General features: G+C 39.0%; 1 protein-coding gene across 1 annotated transcript in view; it reads left to right on the forward strand.

Moving 5' to 3' along the window:
• The window catches only part of si:dkey-92j12.5 (multiple PDZ domain protein), a 65,770-nt gene that overhangs the window by 18,069 nt on the left and 28,158 nt on the right, over nucleotides 1-19,543 (forward strand). Inside the window, exon 2 of the mRNA XM_058384120.1 lies at nucleotides 18,220-18,324. Within this exon, the coding sequence (XP_058240103.1) occupies nucleotides 18,220-18,324 (105 nt within the window). The remainder of the gene's footprint in view (nucleotides 1-18,219; nucleotides 18,325-19,543) is intronic.

The raw sequence follows: 19,543 nt of genomic DNA on the forward strand, positions 1-19,543 counted from the left end.
GATCAAAAACACTAATAAGGATAAGGACAGAGTGTATAATTTATTAAAATGTTTGTGTGAAGTTTAATATGAAGGTATTCTTTTATTGGTTATCTATAACAGGTAAGTAAATATTAAATATTAAACAGCAAAATTAAATAATTATGTGCAAGTTATCCAAGTTTTTTTTCCCACTGAGTGCTTACATATTAGATTAAATATACAATATATGGCCAAAAGTATGTAGACACTTGACCATCACACTAATATAAGCTTGTAAGATAAGGTAAGACGTTATTGATTGATGATACAGAACAAAGGATTTAATAAAATAAAGTGTCTATAAGGAAGACAAGTGTCATATAAAGTGACAATGCAAAAAGGTCAGAAAAAAGATTTTTTTATACAGTATATATACACTATATTGCCAAAAGTATTTGCTCACCTGCCTTGACTCGCATATGAACTTAAGTGACATCCCATTCCTAATCCATAGGGTTCAATATGACATCGGTCCACCCTTTGCAGCTATAACAGCTTCAACTCTTCTGGGAAGGCTGTCCACAAGGTTTAGGAGCGTGTTTATGGGAATTTTTGACCATTCTTCCAGAAGCGCATTTGTGAGGTCACACACTGATGTTGGACGAGAAGGCCTGGCTCTCAGTCTCCGCTCTAATTCATCCCAAAGGTGTTCTATCGGGTTGAGGTCAGGACTCTGTGCAGGCCAGTTAAGTTCATCCACACCAGACTCTGTCATCCATGTCTTTATGGACCTTGCTTTGGTCACTGGTGCACAGTCATGTTGGAAGAGGAAGGGGCCAGCTCCAAACTGTTCCCACAAAGTTGGGAGCATAGAATTGTCCAAAATGTCTTGGTATGCTGAAGCATTCAGAGTTCCTTTCACTGGAACTAAGGGGCCAAGCCCAGCTCCTGAAAAACAACCCCATACCATAATCCCCCCTCCACCAAACTTTACACTTGGCACAATGCAGTCAGACAAGTACCGTTCTCCTGGCAACCGCCAAACCCAGACTCGTCCATCAGATTGCCAGATGGAGAAGACGATTAGTCACTCCAGAGAACGCGTCTCCACTGCTCTAGAGTCCAGTGGCGGCGTGCTTTACACCACTGCATCCGACGCTTTGCATTGCACTTGGTGATCTATGGCTTGGATGCAGCTGCTCGGCCATGGAAACCCATTCCATGAAGCTCTCTGCGCACTGTTCTTGAACTAATCTGAAGGCCACATGAAGTTTGGAGGTCTGTAGCGATTGACTCTGCAGAAAGTTGGCGACCTCTTCGCACTATGCGCCTCAGCATCCGCTGACCCCGCTCCGTCAGTTTACGTGGCCTACCACTTCGTGGCTGAGTTGCTGTCGTTCCCAAACACTTCCACGTTCTTATAATACAGCTGACAGTTGACTGTGGAATATTTAGGAGCGAGGAAATTTCACGACTGGATTTGTTGCACAGGTGGCATCCTATCACAGTTCCACTCTGGAATTCACTGAGCTCCTGAGAGCGACCCATTCTTTCACAAATGTTTGTAAAAACAGTCTGCATGCCTAGGTGCTTGATTTTATACACCTGTGGCCATGGAAGTGATTGGAACACCTGATTCTGATTATTTGAATGGGTGAGCGAATACTTTTGGCAAGGCTTTCTTCAAGAATCTGAAGTGTATTTGTGAAAAATTTGTAGCTATTCAGACATAAGAGCATTAGGGAGATCAGGCGAGGAAGCCTTGGGTGTAGTCAGTTGATCTTAAAGGTGTTCATTGGGGTTGAGGTCAGGGTTCTGTGCAGGTCACTGGAGTTCATCCAAAGCAAACCCATTAAACCATGTCTGTATGAACCATGCTTTGTGCACACGATCATTATCAAGCTGGAACAGGAAAAGACTTTGTTTTAGACAATTGTCTAAAATGTCATTGTATTTTATAGCTTTAGAACTAAGCGGCCCATTATTACTCCTCCACCAAACACACGTATTCCACCAGATGGTGAATAATGATTCATCACTCCAGAGAAGACTTGCTCCAGAGTCCAGTGGTAGTGTACTTTACACCACTCCAGCTGATGCTTGGCATTACATATATTGATTGTGGGCTTGTGTGCAGCAGCTCAGCCAGGGAAACCCATTTCATGAAGCGCCAAGAGTCATGGATATCTGCTTGATTATAGACCTGCTAGCAATAAGTATAGCTCAAACACCTGAAATCAATAACTAGGAGCGGTGGCTATATCCTTTTGGCCATCTAGTGTATTAAAGAAATATGCAGATGAATAGCAGCAGGTTACTCAGTAAACAATGACAAAAAAAAGAAAATAATCTCAAATAAAGTTGGTCTCAGTTGGTGAATGACCTAAATTATGACATATTATGCATTTTATAGAACACATTACACATGTACATAAATATCACATACATCAGAAATGTTATGTAAAATGTTTTAAGGAGATTCCAAGATTTTAAAAAAAGATAAAAAAAAAAAAATACTTTTAAAAAAAGTATTCAGACTCTTTGCTGTGGGACTCTAAATCTAAATCTCAATTGTCCACCTGTTGCAGTCTGATTTGACTGATTAGAAAGACGCACCAGGGTCGACAGGAGCCTACAATTCACAAAGACAAAACTAAGCCATGAAGTCCAAGGAACTGTCTGAGGATCTCTATGACCAAGGATATAAAACAAAATCTAAGGTTTGAGAATTCCCAAGACCACAGTGGCCTAAATATTTCAGAAATGGAAGAAGCTTAGCACCACCTTGAACCATCCTAAAGTGGGTCTTTTGTCCAAATTGGACAACTGGGAATGAAGAGCTTTAAACTGGGAGAAAGAACCCAACATTCAGTCTAAAAGAGCTCCAAAAGTCTGATGAAGGTATGAAACAACCTCTTGAATGGACAACCATCTTTGTAGTGAATCAGACCTTCAAGGCACAGTGACAAGTCATCTAAAAGGTATATTATAGCATAAGGGACTCTGGCAACATAAGGAAAAAGAGGTCTGATAAAACAAATTTGAACTCAACTGCAGTGTCCGGTGAAAAAATCACTCGACTAAAACCATCCCTACAGTAAAACATGGTGGTGGCAGCATCATGTATAAGGATGTTTTTCAGCGGCAGGGACATTGAGTCTGGTCAACAATTGAGGAAAGGATGGTTGCAACCAAATACTGGAACATCCTTAAATAAAACCTCTATCAGAGCGCACACAAACTCATATTGAGATGTCAACATGACTATGACCTTAAGTATAGAGCCAAAACAACACTAGAGTGGCTTCGGGAAAAGACTCAGCCATAGCCTAACATTAAACTTCATTAACATTGATGAACTGAAAATGGCATTTCACAGATGCTTGCAATCCAATTTGACAAAGCTTGAGAGGTTCTGCCATGAAGAATGGGATAAGAAGACTCGTACCTGTAATTGCTGCCAAACAATGTGTTGAATATAGGGTCTGAATACTTTTTTTTTAATCTCTAAAAACATGTTTTTACTTCAGTATTATGGGTATAAATATCAATTAATGTCAATCAGTAAAGGTTGCAAAAAATGAAGGAGTCTGAATACTTTTGGAATCCACTGTATATTGGAGTGGTGATTGGACCACAACATTCTTCAAAAAGAGATTCCCTCAGTTGGTGTTTTGGGGGTGAAGAGTGCTGCCCCAACAATAGGTGTGGCTGTGAAGGCTAAGGTATATTCCAGTATATTAAAAATGTTGCAAGGATCTAACCAACAAAATGTGATGGACAATGATTTAGCGTCCAAATTCACCAGATCTCAATCCGATATGTGGGATGTTCAGAACAAGCATGACTGATCCTTAGAGGTCCTACCTCCCAACTTAAAGGATCTGCTGCTAATGCTTTGGTGGCTGACACCACAGCACACTTGTGGAGACCATGTTTCGACAGGTCACAATGGCACAAAGGGAACCTGCACAATATTAGACAGGTGCTTTTAATGTTATGGCTGATCAGTGTGCATAATGCATCTAGTACAGCAACAGATGCTAGACTACTAGAATTGTGAACTCATATTCACGATAAATTAGATAGCACTTGAAGGCAGCATTGTATCATAATAAGCTCTTCAATCTGACCATTACTGTTTTACCAACATAAACATCTTGGTCACTTTTGTGTTCCTAATCTAAATAATCTCACCCACAATAAACAAAAACACTGTCTCAGTACAACAGATTTATTTCCATTTGACTAATCAGCGCTGAAGTTTATAGTGCACTCTAAAGTGTGTGAGCCACTGCTTTTGCTGCCATTATAGACGATTAGGGAGTTTCTAGCTCTTCTTCACTTCATAAAGCCATGCATCTGCCCAAGTTCTGGCCCATGGTAGTTGAAACATGAAAGGAACACTATAGAGTTGCACTAATGGTGAGTCTTGGATCACTTAGAGCTCCAACTCTTAGAAATCCAGTCTCCTTTAATGCAAATTTCAGCATGTAACTATCAAAACTCAAGCAATGACCCAGTGGTAAGTAAACACCTTTCAACCTGGGTGGGAAATGAAAAGGTTTCTCTCATAGCTAGAAAAGTGCAGAATGTGTCTCAAGAGCTCTACATGCTTGTGCAAACATAGATCAGATATATTGACATTGGACAGTCAGTTTGCATCAGATCAAAGTTATTCAAAGGATAATAAATAGTACTCGTTTCTGATCTCTATGCTGTACATTTATATTTATGGCATTCAGCAGATGCCCTTATCCAGCGCAACTTACAGAAGTCCTTTAATCAATAAATACATCCTGATACTGAACATTTACTAGGTCACGGACTGAGCGTATTGTCAGTCTAAACACTGATGGGGAGGTAATGTAGTAAGGAAAGCATGCAGATGCTTTAAATTGAAGCTAATTTCAATACTTCAGAAGAACGGATGGGTCATTTGAAGACAGTCAGTGACTCAGCTGTTCTGGACACCTAGGGGAAGTTTAGTCCAGCACTTAGGTGCCAGAACAGAGAAGATCCTTGATGCATAACCTTTGGTGTTTTGAGGTAAGTGAGTGCTGGTGTTTCTTCCAGCATTGTAGGTAAGCATCAGTGCGTTAAATCTGATGTGGGCAGCTAGCTGAATCCAGTGCAGGGACAGCAGGAATGGGGCGGTGTGGGAGAATTTAGAAAGGTTGAAAAGAAGACATACAGCTGCATTCTGGATTCGATTGAATGGTGCTCAGAGGTGGACCTGCCAGGAGCCAGTTGCAGTAAAAAAGACAAAGGACTGAAGAAGCACCTGAGTGGCCCGTGTGGATAGAAATCCCTCTGATGTCGTAAAGGAGACATCAGCATGAGCATGTCAGATTAGCAATGTGAGAGAAAAAGCGCAGTTTATAGTTACCACAAAGTTGTGTGCAGGACATAATTTCTGAGGAATTCACATGTAATACAGAACACCATTAAAGACAGATTTATATGAAATGATTTTATTAGAATAAATCAACTATCGCTATGCTGTTTAATTGTACCCTGATCATAGATCAAATCAATTCATCTTAATTACAGATACAGTCTAATTTATTCTTAATTAGACAGAGCGATACTGTAAGAATAATTGAACAGTTGCAAGAACAAAGGTCAGACTCTCTAAAATGTGCCCCTGCAGTAGGAGTAGTCATTACCACACAGCAATAAGATACCAATTTCCACATAGAATTCACTGCAGTTATTAATGTGCACCAGTGAAAATAATAATTACTCACAATCACAGCTGACTCCTACTTAGGGTAAGGGCCACACACTTTGATTAGGATGTGGCTTTTACATTTTGGAGAGGAAAAAAAAATCAATAAAAACTCAAATAAAACAAGGGAAATACAAGACAGTACAAATCCGTGCTGACATTGCTGTGTACCTTTCAGGAGGCAGCAATACAGTAAGCTGATATGAGTTTTAGAAATGCACACACATACAGTAGGGTCCAAAAGTCTGAGACCACATTGATTTATTTTTTATTTATAATCAAAAAATAAGTAGAAGGAACATAGAAACAGCAAAAAAAAGTAACTCTTGAAAATAACTGTATGAAATATTCTGCACTAGGTCTCAGGTTTAAATGTAAAGCAAATTTGTGATACTGAGCATGATAACTGCTTTGTAAAACAAAACCAAACAAAACGAAAAAAATGTCTGGATTTTTCTCCTACCTGATGTCTAATATTGAAGCACATGTTCAGACAACCCTCTGATCTAAAACGGATCATAAGGGTTTTTGAAGTTTGTGCCTGCTCGAGTACAAGAAACTGGACAAACCAAAAACTAAAAAAAACTGATATCAATATTTCAAACTTTTCACTCAGTTTGCTGTCAGTAATATAATTTGTGATGGCAATTTTTATATTAAATTAGAAACAAATGCAAAAAAAAAAATTTTTATTTTATTTTAGTGACTCTAGTGGTCTAGACACCACTGTAGGTCTTAAGAGAGGCTAAAAACACTGCGTAAGCATCTTATATACTCAACATGTGTGCCAGTGACTGTGTATTTAAGAAGACATCATGGAGCCATTTTGTTGAGTGAGTGTCAGGAACAGCTGGACAGTTCCTGAACTGGAAGTGAACCTTGGAAGCCTGCTTCTTTGTGTGTCTTTTGTTACGCCCTTCCTATTGTTCCTATCCTGATTGTGTCACCTGTATCCCATTAGCCCTAATGTCTACCCCTATAAATAGGGATCCTTGTGTTTGTGTCCTTGTCCATGATTGTTATCTGTATCGTGGTTTCTGTTGGGGTTTTGTTTGTTAAGTTCCATGTCCAAGCTAAGGTCTAGGTTTTGTTTTTGTTTTTGTTTTGTTTAGTTAACCACGCCATGTCTAGTGTTACGTTTGTTTCCCTATGTCGCATCTTAAATGTAATAAAAGCAGTGCTTCGCTGAATCCTGCGCATGGGTCTCATTACACCATGTGCTGGCGTGCGCACACACACCACGGGCGTCTGGGGTCGAGACATGGGGTCCCAGACATTACAGTGAGCCATTTTGTTGAGCCATTTCCTGTTGAGTTGTTTTCTAAAACTAAAATTTGGTTGAACGTTGCTATCTGAGTTTCTGAGTTTCTACAGTCAAACTAGAGCATGCTCAGTCAGTAGATCCAGCCAGCTGGACCCTAGGTCTGCCTCCTGCCTTGTCCAGATGTGGATCTGTCCATGCTTCTGTCCAGTAGCACACACACTGAGAGGTGATACCTGAAGCGCAACTTAACATGACACTTCAGTCACGATCTTAAAGTGCTAATTACATTCTTACATTATTAATGAATAGTATATAAATGTTATATTGTAATCCCATAATTTGCACAGGTATATTGATATTATTGTATTGACCCATGAGCTTTGCGTCATGACTGACTGAGCTGCCATTTGCTAGCTAGCTGAAATTGGCTAATCCATCATGTAAAGTAATGTACCAACTGAAAATAAATATTGATAAACAAGTCAACTCAATAAAACTCTCAATGATTTTAATCTAGCTTTGAAAAAGTGTATATGAAGTCAATTCCAGATTTTCCATATTTATTTATTTCATATATATATATATATATATATATATATATATATATATATATATATATACACACTATATTGCCAAAAGTATTCGCTCACCTGCCTTGACTCGCATATGAACTTAAGTGACATCCAATTCCTAATCCATAGGGTTCAATATGACGTCGGTCCACCCTTTGCAGCTATAACAGCTTCAACTCTTCTGGGAAGGCTGTCCACAAGGTTTAGGAGTGTGTTTATGGGAATTTTTGACCATTCTTCCAGAAGCACATTTGTGAGGTCACACACTGATGTTGGACGAGAAGGCCTGGCTCTCAGTCTCCGCTCTAATTCATCCCAAAGGTGTTCTATCGGGTTGAGGTCAGGACTCTGTGCAGGCCAGTCAAGTTCATCCACACCAGACTCTGTCATCCATGTCTTTATGGACCTTGCTTTGGTCACTGGTGCACAGTCATGTTGGAAGAGGAAGGGGCCAGCTCCAAACTGTTCCCACAAAGTTGGGAGCATGAAATTGTCCAAAATGTCTTGGTATGCTGAAGCATTCAGAGTTCCTTTCACTGGAACTAAGGGGCCAAGCCCAGCTCCTGAAAAACAACCCCACACCATAATCCCCCCTCCACCAAACTTTACACTTGGCACAATGCAGTCAGACAAGTACCGTTCTCCTGGCAACCGCCAAACCCAGACTCGTCCATCAGATTGCCAGATGGAGAAGACGATTAGTCACTCCAGAGAACGCGTCTCCACTGCTCTAGAGTCCAGTGGTGGCGTGCTTTACACCACTGCATCCGACGCTTTGCATTGCACTTGGTGATGTATGGCTTGGATGCAGCTGCTCGGCCATGGAAACCCATTCCATGAAGCTCTCTGCGCACTGTTCTTGAGCTAATCTGAAGGCCACATGAAGTTTGGAGGTCTGTAGCGATTGACTCTGCAGAAAGTTGGTGACCTCTTCGCACTATGCGCCTCAGCATCCGCTGACCCCGCTCCGTCAGTTTACGTGGCCTACCACTTCGTGGCTGAGTTGCTGTCGTTCCCAAACACTTCCACGTTCTTATAATACAGCTGACAGTTGACTGTGGAATATTTAGGAGTGAGGAAATTTCACGACTGGATTTGTTGCACAGGTGGCATCCTATCACAGTTCCACGCTGGAATTCACTGAGCTCCTGAGAGCGACCCATTCTTTCACAAATGTTTGTAAAAACAGTCTGCATGCCTAGGTGCTTGATTTTATACACCTGTGGCCATGGAAGTGATTGGAACACCTGATTCTGATTATTTGAATGGGTGAGCGAATACTTTTGGCAATATAGTGTATATATATATATATTTTATTTTAAATGTATTTATAATAACGTTTTCTTTTACCATTTGTGTTATTGTTTACCCGAACTTACAATGTCTGCCAAATTTCAAATGGAAAAGCAAAGTACATCTGCAATTGCATTTCCCATGTCTTACAAGTTATGACCCTGTCATATCAGAAAAGCAATAGTAAGCATTTGTTATTTCACTTCCTCAGTGTCACCTACCGAGCCTGCCAAATCTCAGATGTATTCTCAATTCCCTTTGCATTTGCATTTCTGATGCATTTAACAGAAATTTGTCAATCAGTCTTGGGGGTGGGAGTATACTATTTATATTCAAAAGTGATAGTCATAGTTGACAGCTAAGAAGGAAAATTTGCTTATTTTGATTGTGCCGATGAGCATATACTGTCTTAACAGCTTTATCTGTTAGTCTTCATATAAAGCAGCCATAACATTGAAACCACCTGACTAATATTGTTTAGGGCCCACTTGTGCCCACTGAGGCATGCTGGACTCCCTGTAAGTCCTGTAAGATGTGAGGTGGGGCCTCCATGGATCAGATTCTTTCCTCCAGCACAACCCACAGATTCTGGATCAGAATGAGATCTGAAAAATTTGTCGTGTTCAACAAACCATTCCTAAACATTACATTTACTTTTACATTTCTGGCATTTGGCGGACGATCTTATCCAGAGCGACGTACAAAAGTGCTTTGAAGTTTTTATCAATGAATACATTAACCCTTGTTCAGTAGATCACAGACAGGATACCATCAGCCTAAAAACTGAGTTGCGTTTTAAACAACATTCGTAGGGAGCATTATTCCTCTGCTATCAGAGAAAACTCTTGCCATGAAGGTGTGTACTTGGTCTGCAGGTAGGTGGTACATTTCAAAGTAACATTCACATGAATGCCCAGACCAGAGAATGACATGCAGCTTGTATTACCAATGCTGTTTTCCACATAGCATCAGTCACCAAAAGATTTCCATGTGCCAAATTGTAAAAACTCTACTAAGAGTCATAAAGGTTTTGGACCATCTACTATCCAAAGCTGTGGCTCCTTGGTGCATGTATTAGCTATACTGATTGATTTTAACCACTAGGCTAGAGTGCATTCCTGCCTTAAACACAAACTTTGCATTACTAATGGCTTCACCAGATGAAGAATTACATCCAGATGTATGTCACCCATGCCCCAAATGACAATCTGGTGAGGTATGACATTGTTTCTTGTATAGCATGTGCAGGAATTTCATTACAAACCTGATTGGAACCTTGGTCCTGTCAGTTGGAAACATAGGAGGACGACTTCTGATGCCAACTTGGGACCATTAGGTGGTAAAAAATCCAAGGGGCAATCCAAGATGCAAAACCAAAGACATAGTCCAGGTAATCCGTTTGGCAATCAACAGCAGCAGAAGGCAGGCAGAGAGAAGAAACAGTAACAGACAGGATCAAAAATCAAGAAAAACCCAAGCAGGATATCACTGGATGACTCACAGGACACAAGGCAAATTGGAGAGGCCATCTGGTGGAAAGTGATTGTCGGAGGCATCCTTAAATATCTCCAAAGCCCATAAAATGGCAGCCCACCCAGAAGTCAATGATCCAAAATGGCTGCCAAACTGGAAGTGCTCATCACGATGGGAGGAATGTGATAAGAGTGTGACAGGCCAGGACATATGGTAGCCACCAATGCTTTTTAGCCAGTGACTGCATCAGATCAGTGGGCCAAGTTCCATTTCAGGAGTTAGGGGTCTCATCAGCATCAGACCCTCTTCCAAGTTTGCCACACTGGTCAAGCTTGTTCCCCTGTTTGAGAGAAGAAAGATAAAAAAGAAGACCCACTGGTTCTATTCAACATAATTCCTAAAGATGGTGGTTTTCAACTGATTCTAGATTTTCAAGAGCTGAACTGGTTTCTAAAATCCCTTTTAATGTCCTATGTTAAGAATATAAGATTATTCATGCGGTGCAGCTGCAAGACTGTTCCTCATCAGAGCACTGATGCTTTTTGAGGTTTGCCTTGAAGCACAGGCATTCAGATTCAAATTCATCTGGGCGCTTTCTAGTTCTACAGGTGTTCTTAGGAGGTGTACAGGCAGCCATATGACTGACCTTTTGCTCCCCCACCAAAGAGCAGGTCACACCATTCATTAGCATGAAGATGGCTGTAGATTCACTGAAAATGTTAGCTACTCTGTCATCCCAAAGTGTGGAAGACATGTTATTGCTTGCTAATTTATTCAACCAGGTTTCTATATATGGTGGTCCCAGCTCTAGTAGTCTTGTTGGAGCAGCCTGTTGGAGCTTTCAAAAATGGTTCTTTAGCCTAAATCACAGCCAAAATACCACAGACAGATTTGCCTTGTCTAAGCAAAAGAGACAAAAGCTCCTACCTGATGGGGGTGCAATGCTTTTCTTTCAAAAGCAGCCACATTTTGAGTGGTGTCCCATGTCAGAGAGAAGATATTCATCATGGGTAACTCCATCAGGGGTGTTGTATGTTCCCTCATGCACAAGAAGCAGGTAGAGCACTAGGGTAAGAGTAGAACATATTAACCTGCTGGAACTGGGGTCAGTCAAATGTCCTCAAATTGCCCTTCGTTGTGCTGATTTGTCTCTGCAACAGGTGGCGAAGTCTGTTCTGTAAACACATAACTCTCTGCCAGTCAAGAATATCCAGTGAAAGCGGTGTCTACTGAGGTTAAAAGGGAAAGGTCTATTGTTTATTTCACCAGACCATGAAATGAAACTTTAGTTCATTTTTATACATGATTGCGTAGTTTTCAGTGATTACACAGCAGTAGAACACTGGCTTTGATTGTTCCATAATATGTTACAGCATCTCCCAAATGGTCAATGCTTTAAAGCAGCCTTCAGGAGCAGTAAAGCATGTCATAATCACCACCACAAACAAATTAAAACACGTGAATTTACAGGAATTGTCTTTGTAATGTAATAAATGTGTCTACTCATCCCCCCATACTGTGGTTTATTTGCATACCATGAATAAATGTCTAGTTTGTTTCATCATGCTGTGATCTCTCAACAAACGCTAATGACTAGTTTGGGGGGAATTTCATCACAACATCAATACCACTGTAACTCCGAGAGATTGAGTTCAAATGACCTTGGTGTAGGGCTATGATGTTTTACAGCAGCGCACCCATGTTTTTAGATCAAAAACTGTGATGGCTTTCTAAGAATAACACACAATTTTTTTTTTTATCAAACCACGAAAACTCCGAACAGGAGAAAATTTAGACATTCCAAGCACACTGGTGCAGGAGGATGGGTGACATTTTGACAGTGAGTAACTGATTACAATATGAATTGATTATTCTTGTTGTCTGTTTCTCTATGGCACACAGCAATAATATCCCACAATTTAATGATCCATAATGATGGATTTTAACCACTAGGCTAGTCTGCATTCCTGCCTTGTTCCCCCTTGGAAAGAAAGAAGAAGGGGAAAAAAAGAAGAAGACCTACTGGTTCTATTTAACATAATTCCTAGTTGAGTAGAAGGATAGTGCTTTCCAACTGATTCTAGATTTTTAAGGGCTGAATAGGTTTCTAAAACAGCTTTTATGTCCAACGTTAAGACTATAAGACTCAGTGAAAGGCTGACATTCTCTGTGTGAGGACATTACAATGTGCTAGCAGGATTTCACCAAACCTGCTTATTAAACTGGCTCATTACCCCACGTTCCAGCTATCGAAGGATATGACTATGTAAATAGATAAATACAAATGTTTTCACATTGTTCTTATAAAATGTATTTATAGTTTATAAAGGTGAGGCATCAAAGAATGTTATCATTTGTGGAATTCAACCATTGGATAGCCATTCATATTTTAGGAATAATATAATATAATGTAATGTAATGTAATATAATATAATATAATATAATATAATATAATATAATATAATATAATATAATATAATATAATATAATATAATATAATATAATATAATATAATATAATATAATATAAAATAATATAATATAATATAATATAATATAATTATTGCTTAGTGTTTCCATGTTTTCCTCTGGGGTTTCCTTCAGGAACTCCAGTTTCCTTCCCGAGTCCACAGACTTGCACTGTAGGCTGACTGGCATCTCGAAATTGTATGTGTGTGTGTGTGTGTGTGTGTGTGTGTGTGATTGTGCTCTGCATCAGACCTTGTGGTATAGGCTCCAGGTTCCCCTCAACCCTGTGTAGGAAAACTGGTACAGAAAATATATACTATACTATACTATACTATACTATACTATGATATAATATAATATAATATAATATAATATAATATAATATAATATAATATAATATAATATAATATAATATAATATAATATAATATAATATAATATAATATGAGTGTATGTTTTTCAAACTGGATTAAATTTTGTATTTTACTGTATTTTCTTGGCAGATACAGTAGCTGTATGCAGCAACCTTCTTTCTGCAGAATCCAATCTTAGCACATATCTGATAAAGTTTCCACCTCCTGAATAGAAACAAGTGCAAGATACAGTTCTTGTATGGAAACTGAGATCCAAACAAGAAGGTTGAAACAAGTGCTAGTGTTTAACGATGGTCTAGTTTATGTTATATAAGTGCTCATGGCCCTCAGGTCCTCAATAGAGGGTATTTGTATAGGTATTGTTCACTGGGTTTTGTTGAGAGCCGGTAACCCAGGCACATACAGTCTCAGGTTACCTGACACACTTTAATAATTAATTCTACCTGAATTCAAACTCCAACCCCCTCCACGGTGAAGTGTGCTAATCAGAACCTAATGAGTCTAATCCCGCAGACACACCTTGTCTGAACAGAATATGTTCACTATCTTTGGTAGTGTAGAGAGAGTGTGTGGATTTGTTATGTAACTTAAGGTAATTGTCTGCAGGAATATGACGCCCAGGACACAGCAGTGACGGTCATTCTAGACATCATCTCTACAGAGCACAGGTACATAATCTGGTTTTCTCTTTCTGTTCACTTTCTGTGAAGTATGTGTTTATAAAACTGTAGTTTCTAAGGATTTTTAAAAACAGTAATTTGTCTACTTTTCTAAAATTCCTCTAATGAGCAGTAATGAAGCCTGTAGTACAAAATGTTTATCATGTGCTTACTAATTTAATTAATTAATGGTATGATTATGGAGTTGTATGATGGATTTTTATAATATATAAATATAAAACAGAATTTTAAGCACAGTTATAATTATCTGTGAATATGTGCTTAATATAATAAAGTTAAAGTCTTCAATCTGGTAGAAGCAAGTATAATATACTGTGTGTGTGTCTTCGGATACGATGCGGTAATATCTATAATTAAAAACGCAATACGAATAAATAAAATACATACTTTAATGTTTTGGGGTTTTTTTTTCATTTTCCCAGCACTATAAATACACACGGATGACATACATCTCTTGAAATTCATTGCATGTTCTCTGCCAAATGTTCAGCTGCTTGTTTACAACAAGGGAAAGTGTTTCCCTTTTTTTTTTCCACTGACCTAAATCACCACTGTCACTCTAGACCCAAGGGTTAAATCGGTGGAATATTTGTTCACAGGAGACGTGTGACTTCATTTCTTATTCACACACATGCAAGTTTAGGTTACACTAACAATGACTAAAATTGCAAGACTTGCAAGAACAAGTAAGTTTCAGCCAAAACAGACTGGATTTTGTGAAATGTGTAACATCTTGCGCATATGTATCATTATCTGTTTGAAATTATGCCATAGGGACATTGTGTCTTTCCCTGAGTTTCTGCGTGATATGGTTTCTGGAGTTCTGTTTGAAGATATACAAGATATAAAAAAATCTGATTTGAAAAACAGGATGGGACAAGGCTGATAATGTAGTCTCTCCACAGGACATATCAGGGCAGAAAATTTAAATTGACATTCACAAGGACAGGCCAGAACAGGAGTGAGGCATTTTTAATACTGTATATATAATGTGATGAACAGAATTTGTAAAAAGAGATTTCACTGGCCAAAATTTTGTAACTCCATTATAGATATATGTATATAACTGTAATTTTTTTTATATACATATTTTTTAATTTATTAATTATTCATCAGCACGGTGGCTTAGTGGTCAGCACTGTTGCCTCACAGCAAGAAGGTCCTGGGTTTGTATCCCAGGTTCAAACAGGCCTTTCTGTGTGGAGTTTGCATGTTCTACTTGTGCCTGTGTGGGTTTACTCCGGTTTCCTCCCACAGTCCAAAAACCTGTACATTAAGTTGATTGGTAATTCTAAATTGCCCATGTGTGTGGATCTCTGTCTATGTGTGGCCCTGTGATGGACTGGTGACCTGTCCAGGGTGTACCCCTGCCTTTCACCCAATGTATGCTGGAATAGGCTCCAGCAGTTCCCTACTTAGATCGCTTTATTCCTAATTCCCTAATCATGAATAAAGCGGGTATAGAGGATGGATGGATTATTTCTTTTTTTTTGTTGTTTATTTAGAGCCAAATTCCTCAGCAGGAGGTTTCGTGTTGTTCTCATGTCAACACTAATTTGGAAGTGCAAAAGCTATGCATGCCTGCTCCAATTAACAAGAAGCCTTCCACTATATATCAATCAAGTCAGTTTTTCCTGTCACCCCATCCATATGTATGTACAGTGTCCTCTGAAACTATTGGAACAGCAAGGTCGATTCTTTAGGCTGTGAGATTGAAAGCATTCCTGATATTTACATCTAGATTGTTAAAAAAAAGGAACATGCCACCTTTTGTTTGAACCACCCATGTTTCAAGTGATCATAATTCCTGAAGCCTGGATTCCAGGCGTTTCTTGTTGCTCAGATATGCCCTGTTAAATTGATTGTTTAAACATTTAATAGCTCTGAATGTCTGTGCTTGGTTTGAGCCCTGGGGCTGACCTGTGAAGTGCATCTGTTGCTAAAAAGGACAAGCCAGAAGGATAACGTGAAGACCAGACAGCTGTCTATAGGAGAAAAGAATGCCATTTTGAAGCTGAGAAAAGAGAAAAATCAATCAGAGGCATTGCACAAACATTGGGTATAGCCAATAAAACAATTTTGAATGTCATGAAAAAGAAAAAAACAACAACATCCATAGGGCAGTAGGGAAGTTATCACAGTTCTTTGACTTTGAGAGCAGAAATATAGATGCCACAAAATGCAAACCAACCATCAGCAGCATCAAGAGTCAAAAGGACAGATTGGAGTTTGCATAGAAGTACAGAGATGAGCCACGGAAGCTCTAGAACCTCCACCAAAGTGATGGAAAGCCCAATGTGTGAAGAAAGAAAGAATCATTTCATGATCCACAAATCATACAAGCTCATCTGTGAAACATGGTGGTGGTAGAGTCATGGCTTTGGATTGCATGGCTGTTACTGGAACAGATTTACTCATATTTACAGAGAATCGCATCTCTTGGGAGGAACTTCATCATGCAGCAAGAAAATGCCTCAAAATGCACTGAACAGAGCAAAGGACTTCTTTAGGGGGGAAGGGTTTAGATTGGCCAAGTCAATCAGCAGATTGAGCATGAATTTTTGCCTGCTTCAGAAGAACTCACAAAAGAAACAACAACTGAAAGAAACTGTTGCAAAAGAAACCGAAATGAAGAATGCTATAGTTTAGTGATGTCATTCGGTCATTGTTATTGCAAGCAAGGGATATGCAACCAAATATTAAGTGTTATTTAATTTAAATTACTCTCAGACTGTCTGTATACTTTACATAACACTCAGACTGTGGTGGTCTGCCAGAAAAGATGCTGTGTTCTGCATAAATATGAGTAAATGAAAGCTAAAACCCCAAGTGTTTACTGTACAACAAAAACAAAAGAATTGGCTTCGCTGTTCCAATACTTCTGGTATTTAAACTATAATCTGTGAAGCCCTGAATAAGCAAAAAACATGCTTCATTATTACTGAATAGTTTAGAAATAAGACATCAGAGATATTTCAGACTGATGCCTCATGTTAAGAAGAGACGTTACCAATTTTGACTACATTACACATTAAAGAGGTTCATTGGGGTTCTGTTCTGTAATTTATTTTTTTAAAAAAGCAATAGTTCTATGTCTATCCCGTGGAGAGCAATGAACCTTCCACATAAAAACAATTTTATAAGTCAAAGAATGCATAAGGTTTAATCTAAGGTGCCAGTGCTTTGGGGGGTTTTATCTAGATGCTGTAATAAATGTATCTAGATGCTCTGAGAAGTTTTGACATGTTTATGAATTACTTATTTTAGAAAAGATCGAGTAGTTTATTAAATTTGTGAAATAATTAAAACTGAAATGATGAAACAGTTCAATATATGTGAAGAGTTTTGCTGTTATCAATCTTATATATAATTTTATTCATAACACAGTGTTGTTTTAGTTGAAATAAATTTATACTGTGCTTGAATTTGCTGTATTTTCTAATTCATATTAATAGTAATAATAATAATCATCATGACAATCATCATGACCCCTTCCTTTTCCAACATGACTGTACACCAGTGCACAAATCAAGGTCCATAAAGACATGGATGAGTGAGTTTGGTGTGGAGGAACTTCACAGAGTCCTGACCTCAACCTGATAGAACACCTTTGGGATGAATTAGAGCAGAGACTGTGAGCCAGGACAAAACTGGGACGTCTGCCTTCACATGCACATGAATGTAATATGGAGTTGTCCCACCCTTTGCAGCTATAACAGCTTCAACTCTCCTGGGAAGGCTTTCCACAAGGTTTAGGAGTGTGTTTATGGGAATTTCTGACCATTTCTCTAGAAGCGCATTTGTGAGGTCAGGCACTGATGTTGGACGAGAAGGCCTGGCTCACAGTCTCCACTCTAATTCATCCCAAAGGTGTTCTATCAGGTGGAGGTCAGGACTCTGTGAAGTTCCTCCACACCGAACTCTCTCATCCATGTCTTTATGAACCTTGCTTTGTGCACTGGTGTACAGTCATGTTGGAACAGGAAGGGGTCAAAGTTGGGAGCATGAAATTGTCCAAAATGTGTCGGTATGCTGAAGCATTAAGAGTTCCTTTCACTAGAACTAAGGGGCCAAGCCCAACCCCTGAAAAACATCACGTGAAATCAAGGATTTGGAGCGGTGTCCCAAAACTTTTGGACAAATAGTGCTTTCCTGAGAGTGTTTAACTCCGCCTTCTACCCTCTTACTCTGAAAAGATGCCCAGAGAATGTATGTATTAGCCTCCAATTACTCTCATATAATAGAGCTGGAAATTGGGTGGAAATTAGTATGGTGTCTTATCATTAATTAAAATAAAGATTAAGATATTTTGGAAAGATGTTCAGAAAGATGAAAGATTTGCATAGCTAAAAGAATACAGCAGCTTTGCTAGCTAACATCCAGGCATCCTGATTTATTTTGCAGAATATCTTCAGAGCAGCAGCATGGAGGCGGTTTGTAAAGCCAGCGCTCATCAATCTACAGGCCTTGAGAAGACCATCACTGTGTTTAGGGGTAATGCCAGTCTGGGTATGTTTCCACTGGTCACCGTATGCATGTCCATTTGTATGTACTGTATGTCCTCAGCACAGCACATGTCTCAGTGAGGTGAATTCACTCAGGTGAAGTATAATAAATTACAATATAAATCTGGACAGTAAATAGTGAAATGCATTATTATGGCATTGTTTGCTGCATGATGGAAGTTTTATAAAATATTTTCTGAAAGAAATTATCAGCAATTTCACAATCTCAAAGAATGTGTTTACTAAAACAGGTGCTTATTAATTGAGGTGACGAGGTTAAGCCACTTCATTTTAATGCTGAAAGAATTCATGGTGTTGCCTGAAGGCTAATTTGGAAATGACGTACCATACAACTTAATGATATCTGCAAATCTGTTTATTTCATCATTCTGTGGTATAAACAGGAGGCAGAAACAGATGCAATTTGAAGTTTTAATGAGAGGCTGGTAAACAATTCCAAAACAGTGTTCAAATGTGTGATCCAAAAACAGGCAAAGGTCAGGCAATCAGCAAACATCAACAATGTGGTAGAATCCAAAATTGTGGAAAAAGATAAACTAAAACAATACACTGAAATAAACGCTTAGTAAGTTCACACAGACACACGCTGAGTATTAATACTCAATGTGGGCGTGTGAACGGAGTCCTTAATTACTGTGAGAAGATAATAATGTTTAGAAGTCTGGTTACTGTAAACATGACCAAGTCCATGTATGTTGGGAAATCTGTGGCGGCCATATTTGTAGCCTGTGGTGAATACTGGGAAACTGTGTATCTTGTCTATTTCAGTGTTGACCTGATAGATGTTCTTGGGCCTGACTGAAGAGCAGGGTGAGGGTTAAGGCGTTTTGCTGCTAAGGCTGTCACGTATTTTGAAAAATCAAGTTTGAACCAATTTCAAATGTCACACAATTTGTTTGAATATATTCCCCCGCTCCCTAATAAAGGTTACCACAACACAAACATTCATTTAACAACGCCCCATAAACTGTCATTGACTAATAAGCAGTCATACGAGTCGACAAACAGCCTTATCTTTGACCATAACTTTGCCATCTATGGAGTAGAACCTAAAATGCTGCTTTTTAGATGATTTTGGGTCGTAATTGTCCACTCAAGGCAGCTCCACTACTAGCTGTTATCTTCCATTTTCGTATCATTAGCTTAATTTACTGATGGGTCACGAGGGCATTCAAAACTTTTATGGCGCCCACTGCTGGATC

The sequence above is a fragment of the Hemibagrus wyckioides genome, linkage group LG29, assembly GCF_019097595.1.
Source record: "Hemibagrus wyckioides isolate EC202008001 linkage group LG29, SWU_Hwy_1.0, whole genome shotgun sequence".
NCBI lineage: Eukaryota > Metazoa > Chordata > Actinopteri > Siluriformes > Bagridae > Hemibagrus > Hemibagrus wyckioides.